Raw genomic sequence first — 13,008 nt, forward strand, 5'->3', positions numbered from 1 at the left:
GGAACCAGGGATTGAACTCAGGCCCTTGTGCTTGCCAGGGAGGCACTTATTCAAATGAGCCATCTCCCCCGCCCCTTTAATATATTTTTAGACAGTACCAAAGTTATACTTTTAAAATGTAATTTAAATGAAGTAACATTGTTGCTCAAAATCCTCCAATGTCTTTCCATCTTATTCAGAAAACTCAAATTTCTTAAAGTAATACAAATAGCCCCTATGTAGTGCATTTTTTCACTACCTCTGAATTTTTCCTTTTCCTTTTATTTTTATTAGTGTCCTATTAGTTTTATTATTCATTACAAGTTTGCAGTAAATAATTTTTATATTCATCGTGGGGAGTTGGATCATGTACTCATATTAATTCCTTCTTAAACATCTCCTCCCCTCCGTCTCCCTCAAGAAATACAAAGTATAAAGAGCAAATTAAAGACAGATAATAGGAAACAGAGATAGATCAACTGCAACAGTGAATTTAAATCAATCCAGACATTGACTAAAGGGAATTGAAATCAACCTTCTATTTTTTCACACGGCACACTCTTCCCTAAAGTCCTTAAAATCACCTTATCAGAGTCTTTACCTAATCTATGTAAACACATTCCTTCGCCACGCTTTTATTTTCTTTTAAAGTATTTGGCCCTTTGTAATATTTGCCTGTTTTTCTCCTGGAGCCATAAACTCTAGGAGAAAAGCAGTATGTTTTGTTCTGTATGCTGAACAACTGCCTGGCATAGTTGTTGCTAAGTGATGGCTTTTGAATGAATGAATGAATTTGCCCATGTTTGGGAGAAGTAACATGTTCTTGGGACTGTGTAGTTATTTTTAAAGAGATTTGGACTCGGGTTTTAATGTCTTATGTAGACAAATCACATGTGTCTGAAATAAAAAATAATTAAAAGTTGAACCCAAGGAAACAACTTTAAACTATAGAGAATATTGTGAAAGGCAAGCTAAATCAAAAGGCTGTACCATTTTCGCGGAACACAAATGACTAGCTGAGGGCAGCAGACGCCAAAGAGACCAGAGGAGGGCGGAGAAAGGGCCAGAGCCGGGAGCGTAAGGGGGTGGCGCTGCCGCGAGAGAAGTAAAGCACTGTTTTGTCCCTTTGCGCTCTCCATAAGAAAACTTGGTCGGAGAGGGTCAAAGAGATGGCGCCCTTTAGAGTAAGTGAAAAAAAACTTAAGTGTCTTCAGGATTTTGTTGTTGTTTTGGTGCTATTAACCTTTCCCGTAACTGTAGAAGGGATCCTCCTGTCTTTTGAAAAGAACACAGTAGCAAGCGGAGGGTGAACGCGCGGTTGTAAGACAATTGAAATCATTAACCTTTGAAGCCTCAAATACCTGCCTCTCCTGTTTATGGTTAACCCAGCCTGAAACGCTGCTCTGCCTTTAGCCCCCTGTGGCTGTTTATACAGCGACCGGATACTAATCGGGGAAATTCTTTGGTGAAAATGGCCGTCCAGGCAATAAGCCGCAGCAACAAAGGCAAAAGGATCCTGGGCTTAGGTCTCGGTGTACAGGGCGGAGCTTCTTGACCCTGTGGAAGGATTTTGTTCAAATGTGTGGGGCGAAATGGAGCAGGATAGAGACGTCCAGAATCTCTGCTGGTTTATACATAAATGTTGCTACGCGCATTGTTACCTTTTGAATTTTATAGGGAGAAATTTGCTGTTAGAAATCCATGTACCGGAAATGACTCGGCCAAATTCCCTAAGTTGGCAGTTCCCCAAGTAGATTTCAGTAACAAGCGTCTCTTTTTACGTAACACATTTGTAGTGTAAAATGTTCTGCTAGACTTGAAGGAGATACAAGTAGGTTTACTGTCCTCCTTCATTCTCGCTTTTCACTTCATTTGTGTAGTTCTGGCGTTCAAACTTTATCTAAACTAGTACAACACTCTCCTAACTGGAGTCACCCGCTCGATTACCTATTATGGAATCCATATTCTCGTGTGCCATCCAGATACTTTTACCAAAATGTAAAACTGATTTTGCCTGTCCTTTAGGTAAAAGCATTTATCTGTACTGCATTATCTATCTCCAGGGATCAGATGAACAGTTTTACCCCAGCTTGCCTTCACTTCCTATCATTCAGGAACGTTGTTCAGTACTAAACAACTTCCTTTCACCAGTACTTGTCTTTTTTCTCATATCTTTCTTTTGTGCCTGAAGTGCCTTTCGCATCTTTGTTACTTTCTACTCGTAGTTTATTCATTTAACAGATATTTTTGTAGAGCCTCTCCATTGGTCAAACACAAAACAGTTATACAAGAGACTGCTGCTTATCTCACTGGATTAATTTAAATACTGTAACTCTCCTGGCTCAGAGAACTCTGGGCATACTCTTAGGATAGGATTTCTTACACTACAGATACTATTTACTGCATTTTTACCATCCAAAAAGGACAATAGTTACCATCCTTAGGACAGTAATTATAACAGTTCGATCTTTGTATCCTTAAAATAACAAGCACAGGTCTGACTTAGGCTGGGAACTCAGACCTTCTACATGAATAAAAAACTGCTCAAAAATGAGGCTAAGAGTTTAAAATTTGTATAGCAAATAATAAGATAGACTGGTTCAGAAGAAGGCAAGTGCTTTACATCAAGAGGAATTCAAAAGAGAAAGAGCTCATCTCATTTTGAAGAGAAGCTTGCTAATTAGATGCAGACAGAAGAAATGGTCAGTGATTATATGCAAATTAGAATAGTGTGTTTTAAGTGAAACCTACTAGAGAGAGTTGAATTCTTTTTTTTTTTTTAAGTACTGGGAACCCAGTGAACTACATCTCCTCCCCAGCCTTTTATTTATTTATTTATTTATTTATTTTTTTGGTGTGAAGGCTTTTGATTTGACCATTAAGTGTGTATTTTAGCCAGCCACTATATTGAAACACTTTATAGATATTAGTTCATTTTTATGAAGACAGTTGTACATGGCAGTTGTTATTATTTTACAGATGAAAACTGAAGTTTAGAGAAGTCAAATTGGCCAATGTCACAATGCTAATAAAATCTGAAGTCATGTAAAGAACCCTAAGCAGAATAATGATTCCGATTGTAAGATACTGGAGAAAGAAGAAGAGATAGAGAATTAGCATTCATTTAGCACCTACCTTGGCTATGTGTTTTACATATATTATTTTCAGTTTAGCCCTCTATATGGCCTTAATGTAAGGGTATTTACAGGTTTAGGAGAAATTCTTGTCCGTGGTCATGCTACTAGTGGGAGAGCCGAATTCAATCACAGATGTATTTGAATGGAAAGTGTTTCCACTATTTCTTGCTTCCTTTGGAAGGGAGATATATTTTTCTTTAGAGAAGTTTAGTGGTGAAAGGAGGGGAAAAAGTCTTGGGGTGGAGTAGCGAATTGTAAAAAAAGGTGTCTTTTAATTTAAAAAAAGACTTGAGCAAGTTTAAAGACAAGGAAAAATGTACAGTTAAGATAATGGTAATGACAGCTATTATGTGTTATTGAGCATTTACTGTGAATTAAATATTTCACTAAGTGATTTTTGGTCTTTTTGGATTTTATTGTATTTTTTTGGTTGAATTTTTTTTTTAGGTGAGGCTTATTTATTTATTTTTGGTGTCAAGACCTGAATTCAGGATTTCCAGCTTGCTAAATAAGCATTATACCACTGAGCTAAATCCCAGCCCCACTAAGTGCTTTTTAGATGAATTTCTTCATTTATTTTTCACAGTAGTACTCTAAGTAGGTCCTTTACTAGCATTGCTTCTTATCATTCTTACCTTAACAACACTCAGCATATGAGCCCCTCCACGAACTCTTTTTCCTCTTTCAGGCTACTGGAAAGTGACAATGGTAAATATAACATCAGCTGGGCACTCATTTTTCACTAGTTATTTTATTCAGTGTCTAATGATACCTTACTGAAGTACCTACAATACACAAGAAACATGGAGTTACTTGCCCAAAGAGACACAGTAGCAAGTGGCAGAGCTAGATCCAAAGTTACATGGTATGAGCCTTTTCTTAACCAGAAAAACCTGGACACTTAACTATAAATCATAAAGGGGTGATAAAACCAAGGGGACAAGTGGAAGGATTATTAGCTTTGGTAAAAAGGAAACATGCTTTAGTTTAGAGGGCAGTGTTGCTGGGTAGAAGATGGAACCAATACAGAGATTTTGAAGAACAGACCAGGGATACCAAGGGATCTCACATTGGATGCTTGTGTCTTCTCAGCATAATGTCATCTGCTTAGTGAGGCAAAGAAGGAAATTTTGGCTTTGGAAGTTTAAGAATATAAGGTCAGAGAAAGACATTGTAGGTACTTCAGTAAGGCATCATTAGACAAAATAAATGGTGAAAAATGAATGTTCAGCTGATATTTTATTTACTGTTGTCACTTTCCAGCAGTGCTTATAGCCTGAAAGAGGTAAAGGAGTCAGTGGAAATTCTCATGTGCTGAGTGTTAGTAAGGTGAGAACGATAAGAAGATACAGGAAATTTATCCAAATAGTTGTTCACACTGGATAAGGAAACAAAGACAATAGAACTGATGGCCTAGGGTATTAGGAGACTGACAGGCATAGTGAAGAAGAAGAAGAAGAAGTTTCAAGAGATTGGAAAAGATGAAAGGACATTCAGTTTGAATCAGGGAAATTTATAAGCATTTAGAATCTTGAAGGTGAAATAATTTCTGGTAATTACTGGATAAAGTGTAAGGTAGTTCTATTAAAAATTGCTAAGATTGGTCTGGTGATGTAGGTTGGTCATAGAACTCTTGCCTAGTAACTCAGTATAGGGAGGGAGAGAGGGAGAGCAAGAGAGGAGTGGGAGGAGAGGCAGACAGACAGACAGACAGACAGACACACACACACACACACACACACACACACACTCCTGTATCTGTGAAGTCAAGGTATCCAAAGTACATTTCTGTATTTTGAAGTCCCAGAGTTTACTAACAAGAGAGAACAGTCATGACGATTGGTAGATGACTGAAAATAGTTATTACACATTTGGAATACAAGAGCTTGTTGAGCAAATGTGATGGTGAAGCACTGGTTTGGAATTAAGTCTTCAGGAGCAGGGACTGTAATTATCTCTCCACCTGTCTCCTTAATCAGGGAAGATAACAACAGGACTTACTTTCATTTTAAAGCCTGGGAGAAGTATAGTAGTGTTACTCAAAAGTCATATTTCATTACTGCCAGGGGTTTACAGTGAGGTCAAGGAGAGTTTATGCTTTGAAAGATAGGTTGTCCATAGTAGAATATCTATATGAAAATGTGGCTACTATTTACTGAGCACTTCTCATGATTCAGGCATTGTGCTAAACCAGCAATGCACATTTTTAATTCTTACAAAAGTCTTTTGAGGTAGATAATTTTATTACTATAAAGAACAGAAGTGTATCAGTAAGGAAGTAAAGGCTTCAGTGGGAGTTGTAGCCAGAGAAAATCTTGCTCAAGTTATGGGTAGTGCTAAATTCATAGTGTATCCATGGAATTGGTAATTACCTGACTTTCTGCGATTATGTTTTCTTTCCTTCCTTCTTCCCCAGTTTTATGTGTAATTAATAAATAAAACCCTATGATTTTAAGGTATGAAATGTGATACTTTTTTTTTTTGTATTTCAGGTAAGGGTTTACAGGGTATTCAGAGTCTCACTACTAGATCAGACTCTGTAGTGATCCACCTGTTTATAGCCTCAAAAGAGCTGGGATTATAGATGTACGCCACGATGTCAAGTCTCAATTGCTGTCTCAGTGCACTCCGGGGGCAGGGCCAGCACAGCAGGCCCAGAGATCAAATCCCTGGCTCATGCTCCTGCTTGTAAGCACTTTAATTTGCTGAGCTATTTGGCTGGCCTGAAATATGATACTTTTATGTACATACATTTTATGAAATAATTCAGTGAAGTTGGTTTATCAGTATCATTTGACTATGCTGTATATTAGACTTATAGCTGCAAGATTATATACAGTACTTTGGGATTTTTTGTTGTTTTCTGTTTGTTTATTTTTGAGATGGCCTCACCATGTAGTCAGCCTTTTCTTGAACTCACTGCATAGGCCAGGCTGGCCTTAAAGTCTCTGTGATCCTCCTGCCTCAGCCTTCTGATTTTTAGAATTATGGCTATCTTTTGCCATGATGAGCAGTTTGCAGTGCTTGACCAACACCTCCTGCCATGTTTCTATGAGTTGAACTATTTTAGATTTCACATATAGGTGAAATTATATGGTTTTTGTCTTTCTCTGTATGTTTTATTTCACTTAGCATAATATCCTCAAGGTTCAGCTATATTATTAAAAATGGCAGGATTTGCTTATTTCTGTGGCTGAATTATATTTCGGGGTGTGTGTGTGTGTGTGTGTGTGTGTGTGTAGGTACACCATAGTTTCATTTTCCATCTATCTGTGGATAATTAGGATTTTTTTTTCCTGTTCCATGGCTATTTTCAATAGTGCTGTCATTAACATGGGAGTTCAGATATCTTTGAGTGTTGCTGATTTCATTTGCTTTGGGTATACCTCAGTAATGGGATTGTTTGTTCAAGTGATAATTCTATTTTTAACTTTTGAGGAGTCTATATGCTGTTTTCCATAATGGCTATACCAGTTTATATTCCTATATGAAAGAGTTTTATTTCTTCATAAATGTAGCTTTTCTGGTAATAGGTCTTTTCTCAGGTCTAAAGTGATATCTTGTGGTTTTGACATGTATTTTTACAATTATTAGTGTTATAGAACATTTTTGCATGTACCAGTTGGCCATTTATATATCTTCTTGGAAAAATGCCAGTTAAGTCCTTTGCCCATTTTTTAATCTGGTTAGTTTTCTTTTTTGCTTGCTGCTGATTCATGTGGGTTCATTAAGCACTTTGGATCTTAACTTTCTGTCAGATAAATGGTTTGAACATATTTTCTCCTATTCTTTACATTGCTTTTCAAACTTTTGTTGAGTGCTTCCTCTGTAGAACAGATGCTCTTAGGTTTGCTACAGTCTCTTTCCTTTTGCTTTTTTTTTCCTCCAAAAATGTTGTTTCTTACATTTTTTATGTATTTATTTCTTTTTCTTTCTTTCTTTCTTTTTTTCTTTTTTTGCAGTACCGGAGATTGAACTCAGGACCTTGCACTTGCCAGGCAAGCACTTATTCTACTGAGCTATCTTCCCGGCCCTTTATTACATTTTTAAATCAACGAAAGTTGTATGCTTGTTGCTATAACCAGTGAAAGCAATGGGGAAATGTAGTAAAAATTTCCAAGTCTGTTATGTACATTAAATTATGTACAATCTGGTAAGGAACTCTTGGCATCTTTGCATATGCAAAGCCATATAAGCATTTATAAACACATACAGGGCTTAATTTTAGTTTTATGTTTTAATAAAAAACTGTTGTATTATTTATATTATATTGAACTTGATTTTTTAATTAATTTTAATGAGAAAGAAATAGCAATGATAGTTTCAAAACAGGTTAGTAGGACAGTTACAATAATTAATACATTGCATATTGTTGTGTTCATAGTACAAGATGCAAACATGATATCTTGTCTAAGCACTATTAGCACAAATCTTTCTATCCTATGTTATATATATATAGCTTTTTTGTGATAGCTTTGTAATACAATTTGATATTAGAAAATATGATATTTCTGCCTTTTTTGTTCTTCATCAAGATTGCTTTGGCTATTTAGGGTCTTTAGTGACTCTACATGAAGTTTGCAATTGTTTATTATATTGAGGTATGTTCTTTGCATACTTTTTTGAGAGTTTTTATTATAAGGAATGTTTCAAATCATTTATTGAAATGATCATGTAATCTTTTTGTCTTTCATTCTGCCAATGTATGTTGATTGACTTGTATACGTTGAACTCTCCTTGTATTATTGAGACAAACCCCATTTGGTCACAGTGTATGGTTCATTTGATACGCTGTTAAATTTAGTTTAATTGTATTTTATTGAGGATTTGTGCATCTATATTCATTCCATAAAGTGAATATTGATTCAGTTGATGGTTTTCCATATGTCTTGTAGGCTTTCCTCAGTTGTTTTCATTCTTTCTTGGCTATACAATTTCATAAGGTGTTCAAGTTCACATATCCTTTTACTTGATCAGGGTTGCTGTTCAAAATTCTCTATTTCATTTTTCATTTTATTTTATTATATTCCTCAGTTCCAAAATTTGTCTTTTTAAAAAATTATTTAGATGTTTTTTTCAGTTTATTATTTTCCTGAGTTTGTTGAACTGCCAGCTGTGTTCTCTTGTATCCCATTAAGCTTCCTAAAAATAAATATTTTGAATTATTTTTCAGGTAACACCTTGATAATAATTTCTTTGAGGTCATCTAAAAGATTTTGTGTTCTTTTGGGATATCATATTTTCTGGCTTTTTTTTTCTGATAGTCTTTCTTGGATATGTATAAATTTGAATGAGCAGTCATCTTTTCTAGCCTTTACAAACTGGGTATAGTGGGAACTTTCATCTGCAGGTGACTGTGACAGTACCAGCTGGATGAGGTCCAGTATTTGTGGTTCTGGGAAGGGTTCAGTGGTATGGCTTTTGTAGATCTGTATCAGCTGAAGTCAGTGTCATTAAACAGTACAGGCATCCCTGGCAGCCAGTACTGCACTTATCTGTGATGAAATTTGTTGGCTGAGGCCATTGGCGATGTTGGTGATGCTGTCTGCTGGGTTTCTGCTGTTGTTTTTTCCCCCCATGGGGGGATATGTTAGCTGAAGAGACACTAGTAGCATACTGATACTCTTTTATGATGCTAGATCAAGGTACAGGTGCAACATTGAGTGACTACTATGGTTTCAATGTTGTTTTCCTCCACCACATATATATTGGAACCTAATTTGATAGTAGTAAGAGGTGGAAACATTCCAGAAGGCATTAACTCTTAATGGCTCTGCTTTTATGAATATGATTAGTACCCCTGTAAAAGAGATTAAAGGGAGTTCCCTTGTTCTTTCTGCTTTGTAAAACACTGTAAGAAGAGACCATCTTTCAATCAGAAAACAAGCCTCAAAATGTGCTAGAGCCTCCAACCTCCAGAACTATGAGCAATAAATGTCTATTGCTTATAAATTAACCAGCCTAAAGTACTTTGTTATTTGGAGAAGTCTTTTAATGGGCGTTTTCTTACTTGATGCCAGTCCAAAGATTGTAGGTACTTGAGTTCAGTAAAATAATACAGTATAGTCCAATAGTCTATAATAGTACTCAGCAGCACAACTGGCAGTTGTCCAAAGTTGTTGACTTGAGCCTTTTACAGTTCAGCACATTAATATAGCTTTACTTTTTATACCTAATGGAACACCCATCTCTGACAAAACAACACGAAAAAGGGGATATAAATAAAAGACCATTTTGTAGTGAAAAAAATATATGTGTATATACAAGATATACAGCTACTTTCTCTTAGTTCAATGAGAAGAAAGTTTTAAACTAGTAGTATTTAGACAAGATATCATGTCTACATCTTGTCCTCTGAATAACTACTACAAAGACATTATGCAGTGTATTATTGTAACTGTCCTACTGACCTGCTTTGAAACTGTTTCATTGCTATTTTATCTTTTTTCTCATTAAAATGAATAAAAAATTAAAAAGAAATAAAGTATTTTGTTATAATGATATAGAAAACTGTAACTCCCAACCTTGTACAAGTTCATGGGTGGTCTCACAATATCAAGAAGTAAAATCACAAAGCAAGAGAGGAGGTTAGGAGAGTTTTATTGGAAATAAAGAGGGGAATAGCTCCTCAGTTTCCTGGAGAGATCTGGGTGTGTGGCCACTGATGCCTGTTGTCAGGAGTAACCAGCAAAATCACAGTGGGGTACAACGTGGGTCAAACTGCAGTCAACCTACAGGATTGCAAGTATAGCCACGTCCCTAATATTGTTCCAGTGAACCACATAGCCAGGGTGCTTGGAATGACTGAAGGAATTCTTGGAAAAGGAGGGGAATATGGGTCCAAACCTTATGGTAACCCATATATACCTCTGATACCTATTTGGGCCCACTGAACCAGGTAGTGGATGCCAGTTACAGTGTAAACTCTAGTTGTTTTATCTCTAGGGAGGCATGCATGCCTTGCTATTGTGCTTTCATCTTGAGGCCTGGTTCTCTGCAGATTTGCCAAGGTATAATTCTGATGTCTATATTTTTTCATGCTGACTTCCTTAATAGCCCAGTCCCTCTGTAATTGTATACTAATTTCGGTGTAACTTAGCTGTCTATAATAATTGCAATCCAGATGTACTAAGATATTGGCAGTAATGCCAGTGCTTATAGGGCTAGTAGCAGTAGATCTATAAATCTGTGTTTAGTGCTGTTAAAAAACTGCCACAGCAAATGGGCACCAATGACTAAGACATAGGTTTGTGTAGTGCATTTCCAGAATGCAAGGTCAGATCTCAAAGCATGTCATGATGACTTTGCCTAACGGAAGTGGGATGTGAAATTAACATAGATCTAACATTGACACCTTAATCATATATTTCTTTATATAAAAACTTACAGCTTTTTCTTTTTTTCTAATTTTTTATTATTAATTTTATTGAGAAACAAATAGAAATGAGATAGTTTCAAAACAGGTTAGTAGGACAGTTACAATAATTAATACATTGCATATTGTTGTCTTCATAGTAGTTTTTCATAGTACAAGATGTAGACATGATATCATGTCCAAATTCTAAAATCTTAATTAGCGAACAACTCCCTTTTGGAGTTTTCTGGCATCATTTTGAAAATCTGCCTTTTACTTTCCTGAGTATTTTAATTCTACACGAGTCTAGTAGAACTGAGTAGAAGATTGCTACAGCCTCTGTAGTACTTATGGGTGTCATGAACAGATTTTAAATATTAGGCTTATTAAATATGCTTTACATTTCCAGTTGTACCTTCTTAAGTCATTTTCATTACATTGCTAACTTTAATTACCTGGGGCCTTCTAAAGGCTTCTAGTATCTTCTGAAAGCATTTTATCATTACTGTGAGTGCCTTACTAGGGACCACTTCCTAATCCTTTAAAGTGAAAGAGGATCATCCTTCTTTGCCATCAAGGTGTTCACATCTACACAAATTATTTTGAACTAGTGTGTGAAAAAATCATGGTTTATTTTTTACACAAAAAGTGTGGGTTTTAACTCTTGTTTCTCAAATCTTAATCCAATGACCTTCAAATTAGCTCTAGCCTAAGAACCTGCTTCCTGCAAATTATGATAGTTCTCAGGAGAACATTAAGCTTTTGTTCACTTGGTGATTGCCATTGTATGATATCTTTTTAAAAAATAATTTTATTGAGAAACAAATAGTAATGAGACAGTTTCAAAACCGATTACTAGCACAGTTTCAGTAATTAATACATTACCTATTGTTGTCTTACTGGTTATTCATTGTACAAGATGCAGACATGACATCCTGTCCACAAACACTATTAGTATAAATCTCTCTATTCATTGAATTAAGAGAGCTGTATATCTATCCTATTTTGAATGTACAGATGCAAAATGGTGGTTCATTTGTATCCCCTTTTTTGTTTAGTTTTGTCAGAGAAAGGTATTCCATTGTCATTTAAATATTGTAGGTGCGTGAATTCAGCAAAGTATTCCAATATACTCCAGTAGTCCATAATAGTAGTGGGTTTTCCATAAGACTGGCAATGTCAGAAGTTGTTGACTTGAGCCTTTTGCAGCTCAGCATATTAATATGGATCAAATGTATAGTACATTATTGTTATCAATGAACACTATGACCGCACAGAAACTTTTTTCTGCAAGGGAAGAGTCAGTGTTTTTTCTTATCTTAATATTGTCAATTACCCACAAATTAGTTTCATGATTTAATACACTATCATTTTAAATACAAGCAGGGTTTTTTTTGGCAGCATCAAAAAAGTATATAAATTTTATCTAGAAAATAAACCTATGGGAGTAGCCAGAAAAATTCAAGTGGGGAGGGGCAGGATTGAGAGGAGAAGGTGACAAAATTTATTACAACACTGTGGTAATCAGTAGATTTAGTGTCTAGAGAAGGACAGAGAAAGGAGAACAAAAACAGTTGCACATAAAAATCAACTTCAGATGATTTAAATATTTAAACATGGAAATTAACCCTAATAGTGTAGTAAAGTGATTAAGTTTAAACAGTTTTGGAGTGAGAAAGCTAATTTTTTTATGCGTTGCATGAAACCTAGACAGCATGGGGGAGAAAATTAATGAAAGTGACTTCATACCAATTATAGTTATTTTTGTTGCAAAATCCCTCTCAATGGCCAGACAACAAACAGGTAAAAATTATTTTCTATGAATACCATAAAGAGCTCACTTTCTTTATTTGCAAAGAGCATTTGCAAATCAAAGAGAAAAAGAAAATCCAATTTTCAAATGAAAGGAAAACATTTAGTTCATAGGAAAAAAAGAAGTGCTCAGTATCTGTGAAGTATTATGTATGTGTTTCCTTTGGAAGGAATTGTTAATCAAAACCAACTCCGAGATATGTTATTTTTCTTTACAAATTGAAATAATAGGAAACTGTCATATTATTTAAAATACCATGGATATAATTTCATTCCATATGTCATAGATGTTTTATTTTTCCCCACATTTTTAGTACATTTTGCAGTACATAATGATTACATTCACTGTATGGGATTGGTACATATATATAACACATTACAGTTATTTTTCTTTTTTTTTGTGGAGGTAGTTGGGCTCAAACTCTGGGGAACCTTGAGCTTGCCAAGCAGGCACTTATGCCACCGAGTTGTTCCCCGCCCCCCGGCCCCAGTTCTTTTCTTTTACCTCTCCACCCCTTTAATTGTCTAGCATCGGATTCATTTATTTATAAGACCTTATAAAAACATTCATATATATCTAGACCAGTCATATAAAATACAAAAAACAATTGTACTAAGTCAAGATATACTTTTAGAAACATCGTCCACACTGGATTGCAGTGTTTTTTTCCCTTCATTTCCTGTTATCTGTATTTTTTTCCTCTCTCTCTCTCTCGCTCACTCTCT

General features: G+C 35.5%; 1 protein-coding gene across 2 annotated transcripts in view; it reads left to right on the forward strand.

Annotated features, from left to right (window-relative positions):
- Positions 1-1,068: 1,068 nt before the first annotated feature.
- Apool (apolipoprotein O like) overlaps positions 1,069-13,008 on the forward strand; it is a 97,677-nt gene continuing 85,737 nt past the window's right edge. For both annotated transcript variants that reach the window (XM_023723791.1, XM_023723792.1), the window contains exon 1: positions 1,069-1,163. In XM_023723791.1, coding sequence (XP_023579559.1) covers positions 1,149-1,163 — 15 coding nt within the window. In that variant the 5' untranslated portion in view covers positions 1,069-1,148. The remainder of the gene's footprint in view (positions 1,164-13,008) is intronic.

The sequence above is a fragment of the Octodon degus genome, unplaced genomic scaffold (genome assembly GCF_000260255.1).
Source record: "Octodon degus isolate 3935 unplaced genomic scaffold, OctDeg1.0 scaffold00103, whole genome shotgun sequence".
In the NCBI taxonomy this organism is placed as follows: domain Eukaryota; kingdom Metazoa; phylum Chordata; class Mammalia; order Rodentia; family Octodontidae; genus Octodon; species Octodon degus.